Source organism: Meriones unguiculatus, chromosome X (assembly GCF_030254825.1).
Source record: "Meriones unguiculatus strain TT.TT164.6M chromosome X, Bangor_MerUng_6.1, whole genome shotgun sequence".
Classification (NCBI taxonomy): Eukaryota; Metazoa; Chordata; class Mammalia; order Rodentia; family Muridae; genus Meriones; species Meriones unguiculatus.
The window spans coordinates 72,779,347-72,799,842 of NC_083369.1; the positions used below are offsets into that span (position 1 = coordinate 72,779,347).

The following is a 20,496-nucleotide window of genomic DNA, read 5'->3' on the forward strand; positions in this document are numbered from 1 at the left end:
TCTTCCTTGTAAATTCTAAATACACAATTGATAAATGTGTTTTCTTCATCAATTGATGTGCTTGATCCAAAGGAGACAAAATATTACTCTGCCATACTTGATATCTTGGAAGTGAATTTTTTGTATGTGTGTGAATGTACCTGTTTGTTTGAGAGCATGCCTTATATGTGCAGGTTCCCTAGGAGGTAAGAATATTAGGCATTGGACCTTCCTAATGTAAGTGCTGAGAATCAAACCTGGGTCATCTGCACAAACAAGTCCTTTTAACTGTTGAGCCATCTCTGTATTCCTGGAAAGTGAATTATTGATACCAGTTTTGCTTTACTTTGCTTTGGTAATAAAATCATTCAAAGGTCTATCTGAGTCACATTTTTGTTTGTTTCGAAATAGAGTACCCTCTAACCCAGACAGGTCTTGAATGCATTATGAAGCCAAAGATCACTAAAATCCTGTTCTTCCTTCCTAGAATTACAAGCCTGCACTACCACACAAAGCTCAGAGTCAAATGATACACATTTGCTTAACTACACTGGTCTTTAGAACTTAGAATACAAGGAAGCACTTAAAGAACTTATAGATAAATGATTTCACACAATTTCACAAGAATGTGCGGTAGCATAAGAATATAGAGTTGCAGCATCTAAATCGAGTCTGTTGTAATACAGAAAGAAACTCTGTGGAAATATCCAGAGAAGATGACAGGTAAGCAAGGGTTTAAAAGATGAGTGAGTAGTAGTTAACCAAGTAAGGAGGAGGATGGGAATTTCCAGAAGAAAACAAAATAAGGTGAGTAAAGTCACATAGGTGAGAAACATTATGCACAGTACAGGAGACACTAGCTTAAGAGTTAGTGACAAAGAATGGCAAGAAATGGTATCATACAAAAGGTAGTCAACCAGGTCATGAGTTGCCATGGCTAGTAATAGGGTGAATGTTCCCTCCCAATAAGCCATAAAATATATCCTCACTAAAATACCTGTTATTATAAAATGTGTGCCTCAATTGCTGTAATCTGAATAATGACTGAAAACTCTCTACTGTGTAATGTTGTCTGTTCCATATATAATGTGCTCCCTACATTTTGCCTTTCTCAAGGAATTTTTTCTTCTACTTCCTTAGTTACCAGCTGTTTACACTGACTCACAGTGGGTTATTTTTCTTCCTATGACACTTTGGTTGGCTTTTCAGCTTTAATAGAGTTTTTCATACTATCTTTCTTCTTCTTCTTCTTCTTCTTCTTCTTCTTCTTCTTCTTCTTCTTCTTGGCTAAGAAGGCCAATAATTCTTTTATTAGCCTATCTTTATTCCTTTATTTATTTATTTTTTGCCTTTAGGTCATACCAGTAGTCTAGAATACTATTAAGAGGACATTTGAGTGCTCTCTCTCTCTCTGTCTCTGTGTGTGTGTCTGTCTAATTCTGCATATACACGTATGCATATGTATGACCTAAGTATGTGTGCATATAAAATCCCAAACAAGCATGTGTGATATTTACCACCAAGATCAAGGCAAAGTATTGGTACATTCTTCTCACAGCCTCTCTACATGGCTCTCTACTTTATTCTATCTGCCTGAACTCTTGAGGCCATATTTCTATTGAAAAAAACAAAACAAAACAAAACAAAACAAAAACTTGTCAGCCAGTTCAGAACAAAGGAACTACACATAGATGAAAATTTTGCTCTCTACTGGTTCCTCTGTTTGCATGACTTTATACGATTTAGTAGAACTGCCGCTATCTGATATATCTAGACTGAGTGCAGATTCTTTGAATTTTTGATGAAAAGGTGCTGCATTTGGTGATCAGAATTACAGTAAGTCTTTCCTCTGTGGTTAAGCTGGGTTATTTCCTTATGGTTTACTTTCTAGGCCTCACCTTTCTTGCCGAATGAAGTCCTTTGTTAGGGTTCGAGTTTCCCATAAACCTGCTCAATAATTTGTTTGTGTTTGGCTTCTTTGAAATACTACACAAAGCAATCCTTGTAAAAGGCAAAACTATTCCGAAGGCTGAGAAAGGAGCTCAGGACATAGATTCAAAGTCGTTCTTTTCAGGTAGAGGCAACTGGGTAATCTTATCTTAACTGGCTACATTTCAAGATGCCCAATTCAGGGGCTTTTCCCTTTGGGAGCAGCGTTTGCCCAGGTGATGAAGAGCTTTCTAGTGAGAGGCAAAACTTTGGAAAATCAGAGGGCCTTGAGCTGTATGTTCTGTTCACAAAAATTATAGAAAAAAAATGAGCCCCTTTGATTGGGTCTCTCCCACCTCCAGGACCAGGGGAGATCAACACTTGACCCCAGGACAGAGACCTGACTGAGAAGCAAAGTAAGGAAGCAGCCTGGAATCCAGGAAAAGAGGCAAGATTGCTAAGGCACCTGCACGGCTCTGATTCAAAAGTTGTCAGTCTTCTTTGGCTCTGGCTGCACAACTCACCTGCTCACAGCCAAGCCCTTTCCTAGGGCTGGGGCAAGGAATTGCTACATGCAGGATTACCTGGGGGAAAAACCAGAGGCTCACTTTTGTCTCTTCCGGCAATTGAAAGGACTGGGCGTCAGGAAGGGGGAGGAGAGAGCTTCCCTCCATAAATGGTCCCACCCCTAGGCAAGGTGGCTCACTTTAGCAGGTAGCAACTAAGGAGTGTGCACCTGCCACCGGTCGAGCTCAGCCACACTGTGAGAAGAAGCAAGGCAGGGCTTGCCAAGGGAGTGAGTGAACCATGGACAGATTGAACTGCCTGAGCTTCTTCAAGTGCAGAGACAAGGAGGTAGGTGTCTGGAAGTTTCTGGAGGTATAGTGGGGGGGCAGAGAGGGAAAACAAGAGGAGGAGGTGTCACAGTTTTTGCTTTCTGTAGTTGCTCCTTTTTTACACATTTCTCTTCAACACTTTTCAAGTATGTCTGATACATTCCCACAAAGTCGACTTGAAAAACAACTTTTATGCTGGTAGTTAGGACACTTAGGAGCACCTCAACCTGTACCTTGGGAACACCCGCAGAATGCCGTTCTATGTATTTCTCTACACTGCACTCATATGCTGCAGGGAAATAAAAAAAATGTAGTTATTGTCCTTATCTGACCCTAGGAGCATTCCATACTCAAGCAGCTAAAAGATTGGGAGAGAACCCCTCCCCAAGTAGAGAGAGAGAGGGAGAGAGAGAGAGAGAGAGTTGCTCCACCTGGTGGGACAGGAAAATTTGTGTCTGCATATCATTCTGTGATTTTAAGCAAACACTGATTATGTGCTCTAAGGCAGGGTAGAAGATGTCAATATCTAAAAAGTGTATGGATTACAAAAAGTGTATGAACTAATTTTTATTTAATTAGATGCTATATCTGATACTTCTCAATGATCTGCTATATATAATCCCAGGAATGCTGATTCTTCTTAATTTATACTCAAAAATTTTGTATTTGACACTTGACTTGTCTACTTTTCTTTGTCCTTCATGTTCGTGACATTAAATTTGGAATGATCTTAGCTGAAGGATAAAATCATCTATTTTTTTTGTTTTAATTTGATCTTTTTGCTTTAATTTGAAGAAGCAAATGTTAAGTAAAAGTACATACCAGAAGAAATCTTAGCTTTATCTATGGGTGTATCACTCTGATCTTCAAGGCTAAGCAGGGTTGGTCCTGATTAAGACTTGGATGGGAGAAATCTCTTGATTTTGAAAAGAATTCTCCATGAACTTTTCACCCTCCCCTTTTGTATCTCTGTGGAATTGTGCTTCTGTGGAATGTGTAAGAGAAAGGGAAGATATTGATATTTTTTTTCTTTTTTAGAAAGTGACAGCTTCATCTGAGAACTTCCACGTTGGTGAAAATGATGAAAACCAGGACCGTGGTAACTGGTCCAAAAAATCAGATTATCTTCTTTCTATGGTTGGATATGCAGTTGGATTGGGAAATGTGTGGAGATTCCCATATCTGACTTATACCAATGGTGGAGGTAGGCTTTTCCTTCCTTTCTTTTTCCTCCAGTAGGATGCTACTTAACATATATATGTATGTTATATTTTATGTAATGGAACATATATAAGTCTATATAATGTTCTTAAAGAATATCACACATGTATATAATGAAATTGATGAGTTAAAGAGAGGTATTTTGAGTTAGTAAAAAGGAATAAAAACAAGCAAAACATTTATTAATGGACTGTGAGCTACTGACTCACATTTGGAAACTCCTTCAGAAAACTCTCAGACATAAACCTGATAAAAGTATTACATGCAGTACTTATGAGTTGGTTTGAGATACCATATAATCTTCAGCTAGGACTTCCAAAAATATCTCTAGACTCAAGTTGAGCTTTGCTTGAGTTAGAAGTATGAAAAGGCAAGGAAATCTAGCTCATTTGTAAAAACCCAAGTAACTTGTTTGCTTAGCTAGAGTAAGACATTTGTATAACTTCGGTGTGAACAGAAGTGGTTATAACTTAATTTTTAAGTTGCAATATTCAGTTACATATATTTCAAATTCCATTGACAATGTAGAATATAAATACAATAAAATTTAGTTCAAGGACATATTGTCTTTTTTGTTTCAAAAATAATACTTTTTATACCTTGTAGATTGTTAAGGTAGGCTCAGTAAAAGTATAAAAATAACAAAGGCAACACACTCAGCAAAAGAAAACGATTGCACAATTCTCTGGTAATGTGGAAATAGCTTTTCACTCACACTATTTTAACTTACTTGTGATTACAGGTTCTGTTAGAAGTACAGAGGTGCCATGTGCTTGTATTTCATAATGGAATAGCATTGAAATTTTGCCAGTATAATTATTTTTCTCTTGGCGTAATAGGAATTTGTGTGGTGATGTTTCAACCACATTTCTTGTTAATTGAGTGTATTAAACCATTCACACCGGCCCTTAGAGGCTCAAAAAAGGAGCTCCGTTTATTAAGCACTTAAGGTGTGGGTAGCTTAAATTCCCTCATCTAGAAATTAGGTCATCCAGTAGTGGTTTTGAAGTAAGTATTAGCTGGCAAATGAGTCAATAATGACAATCTTTTTGCTGTCTGTACCTAAGGCTCCTTTGAGTTTATTTTAAATTAATTTATTTATTTTATTAATTACAGTTGTTCACTTTGTATCCCAACTGTAGCCCTTCCCTTGTTCTCTCTCAATCCCACCCTTCCTCCCTATTCTCCACCCATGTCCCTTTCCCAGTCCACTGATAGGGGAGGTCCTCCTCCAGTTCCATCTGATCCTAGTCTATCAGGTCTCATCAGGAGTGACTGCATTGTCTTCCTCTGTGGCCTGGTAAAGCTCTTCCTCCCTCAGGGGGAGGTGATCAAAGAGCAGGCCACTGAGTTCATGTCAAAGACAATCCTGGTCCCATTACTAGGGAACCCACTTGGTCACTGAGCTGCTTATAATTGTGTTTACAATAAGATATACCTTGTGACTTGATATCATAGATTCATCCAATAATCACCACAAAGTTCTAGGAAATGAATTAAAGTAATTTAGAGTATTTCAAAATATAATACAAATGAAATAATCTTATTTTTTCATATGCTATTGTCTGTTTTTCTCCTATTTCCTCTAAAAGTTAATATGGCAAAATAAAGATCACATCATTTGTGTAATAGATAATTTACATTCTTTAAATATTTTTAAAATTCATGAACAGCAAGGGAAGTACTTAGGAAAAATTGTAACAGAATAAATAAAATGTAATAATCCTGATGCCTGCCTGCATTAATTGAGTACTGTCTTGTTTTGATTAACTGTTGCCAAGACTTCTAGATTGTTTGATTAGCACATTTGACATTATGTCTCTATTTCAGTTTATAGCCTGGCATACATTCAAATGAGAAATATTAATGTCCCATATATGGGTGTAAAAAGTGAAAGAAAAATGTTTAAAAGGGGGAGGGGCTGATATTCTTATGTAGGAGACTGGTTCTTGTGATAGTTGAAGTTAACTGAATACATTTTAAAAGGTTAATGTCTTCTAACAAAACCAATACATTTCTTCTTAACAAGGAGTAAAGAGCCTTACGACTATTAAAAGAATTATGAACTTAATTGCAGTAATTTGCATTGTGAATCCTACATATCATTTATATCCTATGTTTTAAAAATAAGCCATGTATTGTTAAGAAGAAAAGGAGAGGAGGTGAACTAATACTGAAAACATGTCACGTGTACTTGCAGAGTTGCTACTGTTTGATCAGTAAATTAGTAAATTTGATTAGTAACTGCCAAAGGCCCATCACTTGAACTTTTAACAGAAACTGAGTTGGTATTACTTTCCCATTTTATAAGCAAAAAAAGGTTCACAGGCTAGCAAACTTCTCTAGGTAAAGTAAATAAAAGATGGTAGAGCCAGCATTTTAAAAAGTATATTTATCTGGCCCTTTTATCTCTGATTTCTCAGCTACACTAGCTGACTTTTTATAAGCTATTGTTTTTAATAATTGTAGTAACTCCATTAGGTAACATTTGTATTCCCACTTGATTAATGTAAAATCCAAAGTCAATACAATTCAGTTCTTTCAACTAAAAGATAATACATTTTGGACCTCAAATGAGATCACTGGAATTCTGCTGTATTAGGACAAGACTTTCAAAGATAATAATATATGTATCATTTTGCTTTTTAGGTGCTTTCTTGATACCCTATACAATCATGCTAGCATTGGCTGGTTTACCTTTGTTCTTTCTGGAATGTTCACTGGGACAATTTGCTAGCTTAGGTCCAGTTTCAGTTTGGCGGATTCTACCACTGTTTCAAGGTTGGTATTTAAGACTTTTCATCATCCTGACTGTTAGTCTAGGTCAGGGGTTTTCAATCTGTGGGTTACCACCCCTTGTGTCTGGGAGGAGTGTCAAATTATCCTTTCAAATGGGTTGCCTAAGACCATCTGCATATGAAATATTTGCATTATAATTCATAAAATAGCAAATTTACACTTATAAAGTAGCAATAAAAGTAACTTTATGGTTGGGGGTCACCACGACATGAAAAAATGGTATTAAAGGGTTGCAGTATTAAGAAGATTGAGAATTACTGGTTTAGATGCACAAGTAACAATTTCCACTTTGAGGAAGAAAAGAGAGGTTTAAAATTCTGACATGTTTGATCTCATAGAAGTTGAGCACACAATGTTTAGAGGCAGAAGTAAATAAGAAGCCATATTGGTCAAAATAGATGAGTTATACAATTATAGTTAACAGAAATCAATTTGTCAGGCATTGGTGGTACATGTCTTTAATACCAACACTCAGTAGGTCAAGGTAGACATATCGCTCAGTGTGAGTCCAGCCTGGTCTACAGAGTGACTTCCAGGACAGCCAGGGCTACACAGAGAAACCTTGTCTTGAAGGAAGTAAAAAAATTTAAGAAAGCTACAACCTATATATCTATTAATTAGACAATAAAAAATAAAGATTCACAGCATGGTGACTGTAGTTGATGATAATATATTATATTCATATATTATAATCTCATATGTACAGATGGTAGGCCATTAATTATTCTTACAAATAAAATGGTAGTCACTCAGGCAATGTGATTGCTAATTTAATGATTAATTCATTCCACAATATGTATACAATTCAAACATCACACAGTACAAAAACAATACAGTTTTCTCTTTCAATTAAAAAATACAAAAAAATTGACAAAGTTAGGGAAAGATGGTATTGCTCCTTTTGTGTATATTTTGTGCACACACACGTACATATTTGTGTACATTCACATATGTATGTGCATGCATGTAGATGGAAAGGTCAATGTCATGTATCTTTCTTAACTGCTTTGAAATGGTCTCTCAGTGAACTTGGAGCTCATTGTTTGGCTGGACAGGATGGACAGGAAACACTAGAGAGACCCTGTCTCTACCTCCTCAGTGGTGGGATTTTAGGTGCTCTCTATTACAGCAGGCTTTTAAATGAAAAAAGAAAAGTGCTGTCAATCAAACTCAGGTAATGTACTCCCCTATAGCTATAACAAACACTTTACTCATAGAGTTACCTCCCAAACTTTCAAATGTTAAATTTTCTTTTTACTTGGATGCACATATAGGAAGGGCTAGCAAGGACATTAAGAAGATGGTTACCAGGGTGCAATTACTTGGCAATTTTTACCTTATGAATTATTTTGTCTCATAGCCCTGTTGTTCATTAACTTCAAAGTTCTGGATTTAAAAATTTTTATTATTTTATTTTATGTATCTGTGTACATCAGTGTATGCAACAAGTGGATGAATGCCTGGAGAGGCTAGAAGAGGGGATTGGACCCCATGAAAGTTAGAGTTATAGGAAGTTGTGAGCCATCCAGTATAGATGCTAAACTCTGTTCCTTTGGATGAGTATCAAGTGTTTCTTAACCACTGAACCTTCATTCCATCCCCAAGGCTTTGCCTTTTAAGATATTTCTTGTACAGTTTTGTTTTACTGTCTTTGCATATCTTTTATGAAGCTCCACTGAGAAAAGCTCAAGGGCAAACCACTGTTGATTGTTCTCTTGATTATTCCTGGTAGGACAAGAGTAAAGCTGGAAAAAAAAATGCCTTAATGGTTGTTAAACACTGAACTTCCTTTTTTTCTGAAGACTAAATATCATTTTAACATTCACTACTCACTGAAAAGTTTTTGCAAAAGCTTCAATGTAGTATCATCAATATATGATTAATGAGGTAAACAGAATATTTTGCTGGAAAATTGGAGACCTTACTTTTAATACTAATCTTAATAATAGAAGCTATAATCAGTATGTTCAGCTGCATTCTGAACCTACTGAGTGGTAGAACTCTTGGAAGTTTAAATTCAGATGTTTTTGAATTTTTATTTTTTTTAATCTTTTTTTTTTGTAGAGATACAGGACTGTGTCCTTAAAGATGTTATATCTGAAGCTTCTTTTACTATTTGACGATTGTTTTAGAAATAAAGATGTAAATTTTGATGTGTGAGTCCATAGACTATAAACATATTGAAGCTTTTTAATACCTTTGTTTCCTGCTATAACAGCGATTTGCAGAGTTAATAAGAAAGACCAATTGAAATAGCTTTTTGTGAACTGGCCAAATCCAAGTCTTTTCCCCTTGGCTATAGTAACCTTTCTCACCATCTGAAAAACATTCTCCAAAAGCCAAACGTAAAAATTGTTTTATCTTTGGGAAGAAGAATCAGGGGTGATGGCTTGCAGTTTATGAGTACTCTCTGCTCTTCCAGAGGATCCGAGTTTGGTCTCGAGCACCAACATTGGTAATTCCAGCTCCAGGGCATCCAATGCCTCTATCCTCTTCAGGTATATGTATTTAAGTGTGCATACTCAACAGATGTACAAATGCACAAATACAATTAAAGTTAATAGCAATAAATTCTTTTACATTTCGGAAGAAAGAAATTGAGAGGTTAACACTTCTCCATCACAGAAACACTTCTTCTGAATTACAACAGTTATGTGAAAAATCACTTATTTATTATAACTTTGTGGATACTTTGTGGAAATTAAGCTCAGGTCTTTTTATGGACCAGCAAAACAAATTTCACTTTTTAATTGTTTTGTTTTCCAGGTGTGGGAATAACGATGGTCCTGATCTCCATTTTTGTGACAATCTATTATAATGTCATAATTGCCTACAGTCTTTACTACTTGTTTGCTTCATTTCAAAGTGTACTACCATGGGCTAATTGTTCTTCTTGGGCAGACAGTAACTGTAGCAGATCGCCAATAGGTACACATTTCATTGGCTTAACTTTTAAAATACTAACTCTATAATTCTGTTATATTGCTTATATAAATTTAAGTGATTAAATCATTTTCTAACCAATTTTGGTATTACTTTTATGAAAGGTAAAGCCACATGTAGAAGTACATCTTTCAAACCTAAGTTCTAAGCAGGAAATAGCAAGAAATGGGAGAGGTTTTTTTTTTATTTCTTTTTTTTAAATTTTGTTTTTTATTCACTTGACAACCTGATTGTAGCCTGATCCCACCTTACCTCTCAGTCCCATCCTCCTTCCGCTCCCCTCTCCTCTATTCCTCATCAAGTCACATAGGGACTGAATATGTCTTCTTCTCCTGTGGCCTTGCAAGACAACCCCTCCAGTGGAAGTGATCAAAGGGTGCCAGGGAAGTCTATGTCACATGCTTTCCCTGATTTCCTTACTTGAGGACCCATATGAAGCCTAAGTTGCCTATTGGCTACATTTTCTAGGTCCAGTGCATGCATGGTCCTTTGTTGATACTTCAGCCTCAACAAGACCTCTGGACTATAGTTAGTTGGGTTTTTTGGCCTTCTTATGAAGCTCTTGTCATCTCCAGGTCCTTAAGACTTCCTACGCAACACCCAATGTTTGGCTGTGAACCTCAGCATCTGTTTTGAGGCATTGCTGCATAGGGCCTCTCAGACGACAACTCTGACAGGCTCCTGTCTGCAGTCTTAGCCAAGTATTATTCATAGTGTCAGGGGTTGGCACTCACCCAAAGAGTGAGTCTTTGGCTGGGCCAGGCATTGGTTGGGCATTTTCTCAATCTCTGCTCTATCTTTATCCCTGCACGTCTTTATAGGCAGGTTAAAATTTGGGTCAAAGCTTTTGTGGGTGGTTTGGTAAATTGTAGTAGTGAAGAATAGGTGCTGTCAAGGTTACAATGTAACATTAATACTGGAGAATATCACAGTTAAGATTATCCATTCCCAACAGAGGGTAAACTTATGAAGCTTTAATGATTTTGAAGGGTTTAAAGGGATCAGCATATCTGTACAGGTTAGCTATGTCTCATTACTGAAATTTCTGTTAAACATTAAATCACAAGTGAAATAACTGTTATTTGATAGCAGTTATTACTATAATTATAGCCACAGTTTAAATGGGTAGTTAATATTATCATCTTGGTAATAGAGAAGATTTGATAAATTGAATGTAACATAATTTATTTTGTTTGTAACTTATTTATTCTACCTTTACCAAGTAACAATATAGATAGGAGCTTAAGTATTTTCCATTAAAATGTTTTTCTCCATACAAAAGTATTCTTCTACAACTACACATATACCTCTATGTATGTATGTATGTACATAGGTATGTTCCTATTTTATTTATTTATTTATTCATTCATTCATTCATTTTTGTAGTGACTGGCTGCAATGTGAGTACAATGACAGGAGAGTTGTTTATGAATATAAGCTGGGTAAATATCAACAACTTTACCTGTGTGAATGGTAGTGAAGTTTTTCAGCCAGGACAACTTCCCAGTGAACAGTATTGGAAGTAAGTATTGATTGGCTTCTTAAACAAGTGTTATGAAAGGTTTGATGAATCACAATGAAATACTGATCAGCTTCTTTTCCCCATTTTATTTTATAGTTTTAATATAAATGTATATTGTGAGATGAACATATTTTTGTTTACCAATATATTTTCTCTCATTCTAACTCACATAAAGAAAAGACAGGAGAAGTATAACAGATAAATACTTCATTGGTTCAAATGTTTACCTATCTTAGGTAAATTAAATTACCTGAGAAGTTAGCTCAATGTTGGCAACATATCTTTTACAAGTTAGTTGGTCAATGCATTGCAAGTAATGCTTTACTAATAATTAATATTTAAATATGAATGTTAGGTAAGTATAGAGGAAATGAGATCTATTGGTACATAAAGGTGCCTGCTGCCAAGCCAGCCAATCTGAATTTGATGCATGAAACCCACATGAGAGGAGAGGACTTCAGAAAGTTGTCCTCTGACTATCACCCATGTGCACTGGAATGTACACACATCCACACACTTCCACACACACACAGTAGAAAATTTGAATATAATAAGCAAACTTTAATGATAAACAATTAGGGTCTGTAAAGATGACTCAAAATTTAAGAGCGTTCACTGTTCTTGCAAAGGACCAGATTTTGGTTCACACATGGTGGCTCATAACTCTTAACTCCAATGCTAGAAGATCCAATGCCCTCTTTTAACCTCCATGGGCACCAGACATGCATATGGCTCATGCGTAGATATGCAATCAAAACACTAATACACATAAAATAAAAATCTTAAATATAGTAATCACCAGTTTTACACTCAAGGCTCAGGGAACATTTCAAAAGGGGACTGCACAAAGGATTGTTAACAGGGCCCAGCCCCTACAATGGCCAGGCCTTGCAGAGGAGAAAAGGACTTGATAAGGGAAGAGTGAGTCAGGTGTCGCGGTTGGGGAAATCTTGCATCCTGTCTGACCAGCAGTTGGAGTGCTGTTTAATTTATACAGAAATTAGTAAGTAGGGATATATTCATATCCTCTTGATCATAAGTTTGGTCATAATTGATAAACTGTGACATAGCAGAATTATCATTTACAGTAATTTTCCCTCATCATCCCCATAACCCAACTTTTACTAGTCTTGTAGTTTCATGGGCACTAAGCAAAAAGAAAATCTCCAAGGTAGCCTGGGCAGATTGTCATCTCCTAAGAAGTAGTATATTATCAACTTTAAGTGGTAAGAAGGCTAATTGTCATTAGGCCCATGAAAAATCTTCAGGACAAAGCTGCTGAAGTTTATTTCACTTTTTGGTATAATACAATGTACGTGTGTGTGTGTGTGTGTGTGTATGTATGTATGTATATATGTATCTGTAAATTTTACTTATATGTCTAATTTTGGTATTATTTTGTTTCTTGGTAAAATGACACCACCATCATCCTGCACAAGCTAACTTTTCTAAGAGAGGAGGGTCTTAATACTTTAATATTTCATTCTTTTATCATTTATTCACATCATTCTTTGTCCATCAGTAGTGGGAAGAGGCTTTTAATTTGATGTGCTGCCAAGTTCTCTAACCTGCTGTTTATCTTTTTAAGTTTACTTTGTTCTTATTATCTTGTTCCTGAGTAAGTGCAGGGGCAGATGTTCCAAGAATACCTTGGAGTCAGAGCCTCAAAAGGCCGTCTCTGGCATCTTTATTTGAGTCACACCTCCATGGCGGAAGAAAGACCTTCAAGTAGGACCAGATAAGGTTATTTCTCTAGAAGTAGGAGGAATAATATGCTTGGGAATTTCCTGGGAAAGCTTAGAAGCAGTATTCCTGGGAGAAGTCATAAACGATTCATAAGAAATTTCCCATCAATCCAGTATTCCCAAGTTGTACAAATATTAAAAGTCCCCCAAGCATGCAACACATGGAAATCAAGACCAAAAGTGGAAGACTGCACCACAGTGATTGCATCATTCATCTCATCTTTGCTTGATCTTTGTCAAGCAACTGTTCCTATTAGGTATGGTTGTGTCAGCAAAAGGATCAGATAGTTTATTTTTCTGTGAAATTATGTCTCCTTGCAAAATCAGAAGCTACACCTATGAAGCTTCAGTGACATGACTACACAAAAATGAGCTGAACAGGGATGAAACCAGTAGACATGCCAAAGTGGAGGAGGAAATGTCCATAGGGTTTCAACCCTACAAAATGTACCATAGGGAACTGAGTAAAGCTCAGAGCAGAAAACATGGTCTTTCTCAGGAAAGAACACTGTAATTGGTTGTCCAGTGCCAAATATCCAGACACAGCATGGTATTACAAAAGCATTACAATGCTTTTATGACTAGTACTGTGATCAACTTGTCACTGTAGTTGTCTCTTGGAACTCCTGATAACATTTCTATTGAATACACACCAAATAGTGGGGATGCTATAGGACATGGTAGATATTTTAATGTAATAATTATTTTGAGGAAGCTAAATAATGTTTTCTCAACATGATACTTTAATATTCTGAGTTTTTAAACATTTCAAACATCATGCTAAAAATTGGTATTCTGATTAAGTTTATTATTGTAGATTATGTGTGTTTGTGTGAGCAGGCATGTGTGTGGTGTGTGTATGTGTGTGTGTGTGTGTGTGTACATGAACATATGGGTGCCTAAAAAAGCTGTAGGAATCAGATCTCTCTGGAGCCAGAGTTACAGGTAGTGAGACACATGATATTGGTGCTGGGAACCAAATTTAGATCCTCTGGAAGAGTAGAATGTACTATTAACCTTGAACCATCTCTCTAGTTTCATAATTGGAATTATAGATCTATGCATGTTACCCTGGGAAATAATGGAAGTTAACAGAAGATTATTGGATATATAAATAATCAGGCCCTTTCAGTTTGAATATATGTACAAGTTTTGAATAAGTAAATACATAATGCAATGTTAAATGTCTTATATGTGAATTTATTTTGAGAAAACACCATATTGAGTCACAAGAAGCTACCAGATAAAAGAATTTATTTATGTAAAGGAGATGAAAATGTTGGCAGAAAATCATAACTAAAGCCTTATTTTAGGTGCTTGAAATTTAGGCTGTCTTTTGGTAACCTTGAAGTTCAAAGCCTGCCTTTTGAAGGAAAAATATTTGTCTTTTCCTACAACATTGTCTATCAGTAAGAGGCTTACAAGTCTAAGATGCAATACTTTGAATACCCTTTGGATGAAACACATCACAAAGCCCAGTTTTATAAAACAAAGACAACTTATCCTGTGCTTACAGAAGGTCTTATGTATTTCAGTAAAGTGGCACTTCAGCAGTCAAGCGGAATGGATGAAACTGGAGTAATTGTATGGTATTTAGCACTTTGTCTTCTTCTCGCTTGGCTCATAGTTGGAGCAGCACTGTTTAAAGGAATCAAATCCTCTGGCAAGGTAAGTTGGAAGACACTTTAATGATGTAGTTGCCAACTTCATTGTAGTCCCATCAACTATTATTAATGTATATTTGTATAAGATCATTCAAACCGTGAAAGCTTTTCTACATAAAACATTCTAGTTTTAAGCATATTCATAGAATCGATGCTATTGTTAAAAACAAAGAAAAAAATAATGTAAGCCTTGTGCAGTTGCTTGAATCTCTGACCCTAGTAGCTGAGATGATATTATGGGGCTTGAAACTATGGTTTTAAATTTTTTGTTCCAGGTTGAATAATGTGATGTTAGTTGTAGAATATTTTCTAGGATAATAGTATCAGTTGAAGACACAGAAAAAAAATCTGTAATCATTCTTTTGAATTAATCTTTCCCAATGGAGTAAGAATATTCTGTCCCCATTCCTCCGTTGATGGACATCTGGGTTGTTTCCAGGATCTGGCTATTACAAATAAAACTGCTATAAACATGGTTGAGCAAGTATCCCTTTTGTGTACTTGAACAAACTTTGGGTATATACCTAGCAGTGGTATAGCTGGGTCTTGAGGAAGCACTATTCCTAATTGTCTGAGAAAGCGCCAGATAGCTTTCCAGAGTGGTTGTACCAGTTTACATTCCCACCAGCAGTGGAGGAGGGTTTTTTTGTGGTATTTTTACACAATGGAATACTACTCAGCAATCAAAAAGGAGGAAATCATGAAATTTGCAGGCAAATGGTGGGATCTAGAAAAGATGATTCTGAGTGAAATATCCCAGAAGGAGAAAGACAAACATGGGATATACTCACTTATATAGACCTATAAGATATGATAAACATAATGAAATCTGTACACCTAAAAAAGATAATCAATAGAGCGGACATGGGGTAAGATGATCAATCCTCATTTAGAAAGACAGATGGGATGTGCATTGAACGTATGACAGGAGTCTACTGAGCGCATCTGAAAGACTCTAACTAGCAGTGTTTTCAAAGCAAAGACTCATGACCAAACCTTTGGCAGAGTACAGGGAATCAGAAGAAAGAAGGGGAGTTAGTCTGATGGGGAAAGGATAGGAGCTCCACAAGGACCAAATATATCTGGGCACAGGGTCTTTTCTGAGACTGACATTCAACCAAGGACCATGTATGGATATAACCTAGAACCTCCACTCAGATGTAGCCTGTGGTAGCTCAGTAACCAATTGGTTTCCCAAAGTGAGGGGAACAAGGACTATTTCTAACAGGAACTCAATGACTGGCTCTTTGGTCTCCCCACCACCCAAGGGAGGAGCAGTCCTGTTAGGCCACAGAGGAGGGCTTTGCAGCCAGTCCTGAAGATACCTGATAAAACAGGATCAGATGAATGGGGAGGAGGTCCCCCTTATCAGTGGACTTGGAAAGGGGCACAGTGGAGATGAGAGAGGGAGAGAGGGACTGGGAGGGAATGAGGGATCGGGACACGGCTGGGATACAGAGTTAATAAAATGTAACTGATAAAAAAATAATAAAATAAAATAAAAATAAAAAATAAAAAAGAATATTCTGTCATTGAAGAGTCCTCTTCTGAGAAACATTTTCCTTTTTCATCTTCATATTTTTTATAAAGAAAGCCTAGTTGCAACTTAAAAGAAAAGCACAAATATTTTCCTATGAAGAATTGCATACTACCAAGAAAAGCATAATTAAACATGTTTTTAACTGACCAGAGCAATGCTCCCTAAAAGTTCAAGGACAGTAACAATTGCAGAAACATCATTGTTCTTAGCATGTTGAATAATGTGAGTGCAATAACATATGCTGTTTCTTTGAAAAAGTACTACAAATATTTCAAACCCGGTGGAAACTTTCTTATATGTTCCATTTGTACATTTTTGAAACCATTAGTTCCTTTATGATGTAATAAGTTTTTATACAGAAGTCTATTAAAAGCTATTTAATCAGGCAAGTGGTATTTATTGGTCTCTTGGATGATGTATTTAAATCATTTTCATAAGCACATTATCAAACATAAGATATCTATGGATCAAAGAAATTACATGTTATTGTATAGCTAGCCTCAAGAGCAATTGGTTCATTTGAAAGCCTGTATCATCTAACACAGGAGTAGTGTAAGATGTATATGTCATCAATCTCTCTTAATGGTAGCTTTAAATAATAAGTGTTCAGGATGCTCTGTATTCACTTTAGTGAAGCTTTCAGGAGATCTGGACATGAAGACTGAATATATGGAGATTGAATATATGAATATTACCAGTTTTATATTTCTCATCCCAATGCAAAAGTTTACTGAGAAGAGATATACAGTCCCCTCAGGCATTTATAAAGAACCACTTAGGACAACACTTCCTCTAGTTCCCAAGTGATCTTTATTGATATATTGTTTGTGTACAGCATGAACCTTACAAATACTGCTATCTACATCAAAGCATTTTTTAAATAAGTCCATTTTGGAGTGGTGAGAACAGAGAAAGGAAATTATGCTAAATTGTATTGATATTATTGGAGTTATTTACCTTTAGATAACTAGAGTAAATTATTTCACTAATTGCAACTGCCTACTAATTTTGCTTATAGATAATTATATACCATGATTTTAAAGTGGCATTAACTTTTAGTTGTTCTATTTGGAAGGTGGTATATTTTACAGCTCTTTTCCCATATGTGGTCCTCCTCATTCTGTTAATAAGAGGAGCAACTTTGGAGGGTGCATCAAAAGGCATTTCATATTACATTGGAGCACAGTCAAATTTCACAAAACTCAGAGAAGCCGAGGTAAGACTTAATTTGGATTTAACATTATCCAAGAAGTTAAAACTTAAAACCAAATATAGAAGAAGGTGTATATATATGTATATGTTCTTATATTTGGTTTTAAATATATATACATACATTATATATATATATATACACATGTTGTATATATGCATGGTTGTATATATATACATATATATGTGTGTGTGTATATATATATATGTTATAGTATAGTACTTTACAAAAGAATATGCAATTAAACAATTAGAGTTTCTACCCACTAGGACATCTGATTAAGTTATGTAATGGCACTAATACTATCATTGGAAACACCAACAATTTTAGCAATATTTTTAAAACTCATTGTATTAATATAACAAATTCTATTTAACCAACAACTTTTGGGTTTACTATTTTGAGTAAAGGAATATTTTATACCTTAACAACTTCAAATTAAAAGCTAGGATTATAAAACTTATTGAACAAGCTTTTAATCTTTAAAGAATACTAGAAAATGTTTGATGGTCTAACATAAATTTGGTTACCTTGAAAGTTACTATGTCAAATATATGATCAAGTTTTGCTCAGTGAATTATAGATTTAGAACGCAAACTTGACATGGATTAAGTAATCCAGAAAAAAAAACATTTCTTGTTCTAGAAAAGGAACCATGTATTAAATATAATTTGAAATCTTTTCCCTTTAAAAATTTATTTATTTTGTGTTTTGAGGGGACACATAAAACATGGTGCACATACGGTAGAAATCAAAAGGCAATTTTAAGGCATCAGTTCTTTCCTTCCATTATGTCAGTTCCGGGTAACTTGGGTCATCAGGCTTAAGAGTAAGTGCTCTTATTATTCTCTTTAGCCCTGCAAAACTCTCTTCTAAATTTAGCCTATATACAGACAATGGTATATCATGGGCACATGACACACACACACACACACACAAACACACACACACATATATATGTCTATGTATGTATCTACACACAAATGCATCTCCCTTAATACTGACCCACTATAATCTAGCATGAAAGGTGTGTTTTGAAGACCCAGTGATATTTTACTCCCTCAGAAACTTGCTTCAATTGAAGCAGACAGATCTCAATTCAATTAAAATTTGTTTTTATAGTCTATATAATAAACTAAATCACTATATGATCATTTCTCATAATAAAAATTATGGAACATCTTTCTGCTTAATGTTGTTATTGCTCATACCTACCAATGAGTTAAAGAGGTTAAATTGAAGTAACAAGGGATGAATGATTTGGGTTTATTTTTTTTTTTCTTTTTAATTCTATAACCAGAATTGTTATTCATATACAGCCATGCTATTCAACCTGCCTTCCACTGCCCAGTGCGATGTTACAAGAACTGAAAAGACACTTTTGATCAAATATAAATCTCCTCTGTTATTTTAAATCTGCATAAGTAGATTTTTTTCTTTTTTTTTCTCTTTCCAAAGAATTCAAATCTTAAAATAGATAGAGCTTAATAGACATCTTACTTAACCATTTACTTTTAACAGAGATAAAGGAAGGCAAAACTGTGACATCAGTAATGATTAAAGGAGTGGAATTAGACAAAGAGCACAGGGCCAGGGTGGGCTGTCTAGTCACACCCTTGCTAAGAATTAGTGTGTTTTTAATGTCACATTATAATCAATAGAATTTCAATCAAATTCCCAACACAGATATAAAGTGTGGAGAAACTGGCATGCTGGACACAAACGGTATTGCAAAAGTACTATAAGGCTGTAGTATTTAAAATATCGTGCTTTTAGCATTGGAACAGATATACAGATAGGTGGTACAGGATACTAACCTCAAAAATACAAATATGCAGAAATAAAGCTTGGTAAGTAGCAGAAGTAGCAACTCATTTCAAACAGGAAAGGATGCATAAATGTCTGTCATTGATGTCTAATTTATACAATTTATAATGTCAATTATCCTTTAATAATTTAAAATAGCATGAAGTGGAAATATGTTACATAAATTATGTGTAACATATATGTAATTAATATATGTAACAGATTTCATGAGAATTGAAAAATTTTAAAGTGAAAGCAAAACTGTTTCATTTAGAGTGCATAACCTCGAGACAAGTATGAAGAAACACAGGTAAGGAAAGCTGAATAACTTTAAGTTACATTAAACAACAATAACAAAAATACTTTGGCTCATTGATAGACACAAAATAAAAAGAACGGAGAATAAACCACAGATTTGGAGGTGGGGAAAACTCTCAAGATATATAGCACAGAGAATTAAATTCAAGCTTAGAATTCAGTTTCAAAAATGAGTTCCTGGGTATGGTGTGGTATGCATAACTTAAATTCCACCACTTTAGAGGCAGAAGCAGACAGATCTCAATCTCTATGTATGGTATTCTAGGTCATTCTGGTCTACATAAAACCTGTTTCATTGAGAGAGAGAGAGAGAGAGAGAGAGAGAGAGAGAGAGAGAGAGAGAAAGAAAGAGACTTCCTAGAAATCAAATAAAGCAAATAGTACATGAAAATGTGAATTATGTCAACAGAAATTTCACAAAAGTCCTGGAAAAAATTTAATTTTTGATATGTAATGAGTGTAATCAAAGTGCTTAATTCAAAACACTTAGATTAGGTCAAATGAAAAATTCTGACCAAAAGTTACCAATACATTTGATCAGTGGTTCTCAACTTTACAAATACTATGACTCTCCAAAGTTCCCCATGTTGTGGTCACCTCCCAACCATAAAATTATTTTCTCTGCTACTTAATAACTGTAATTGTGATACTGTTATGAATATCTCATAGGCAATCCCCAAAGGGGTTGTGATCCACAGATTGTGAACCACTGCTATAGAGGAATGGTTGGTAATTTATTTTCAGCTGGTGAGAGGGCTAAGTAAAGGAAACATTCTGGAGATAACCTGGCAAGATTCAGTAAAAGATAAGATGCACAGCATCTTTTATATTACACATCCTCACCTACATGAGCAGTGTTCAAAGCTACATCACAGCAAAATGTTAAGCAACCTGTTATCAGTCAACAGGAGAAAGAATAAGTTGCAGTATTTACAGTGGAGTATAGAGAAGTGGAAAAATGATTAAATGACATGTATTCTCGTT

At 35.4% G+C, this 20,496-nt stretch overlaps 1 protein-coding gene across 1 annotated transcript in view; it reads left to right on the plus strand.

The window, feature by feature from the left end:
- The first annotated feature begins 2,467 nt into the window (after nt 1-2,467).
- Slc6a14 (solute carrier family 6 member 14) overlaps nt 2,468-20,496 on the plus strand; it is a 36,476-nt gene continuing 18,447 nt past the window's right edge. Inside the window, exons 1-7 of the mRNA XM_060375753.1 lie at nt 2,468-2,763; nt 3,783-3,948; nt 6,615-6,746; nt 9,531-9,692; nt 11,094-11,229; nt 14,510-14,642; nt 17,254-17,394. Of these exons, the coding sequence (XP_060231736.1) occupies nt 2,716-2,763; nt 3,783-3,948; nt 6,615-6,746; nt 9,531-9,692; nt 11,094-11,229; nt 14,510-14,642; nt 17,254-17,394 (918 nt within the window). The 5' untranslated portion in view covers nt 2,468-2,715. The remainder of the gene's footprint in view (nt 2,764-3,782; nt 3,949-6,614; nt 6,747-9,530; nt 9,693-11,093; nt 11,230-14,509; nt 14,643-17,253; nt 17,395-20,496) is intronic.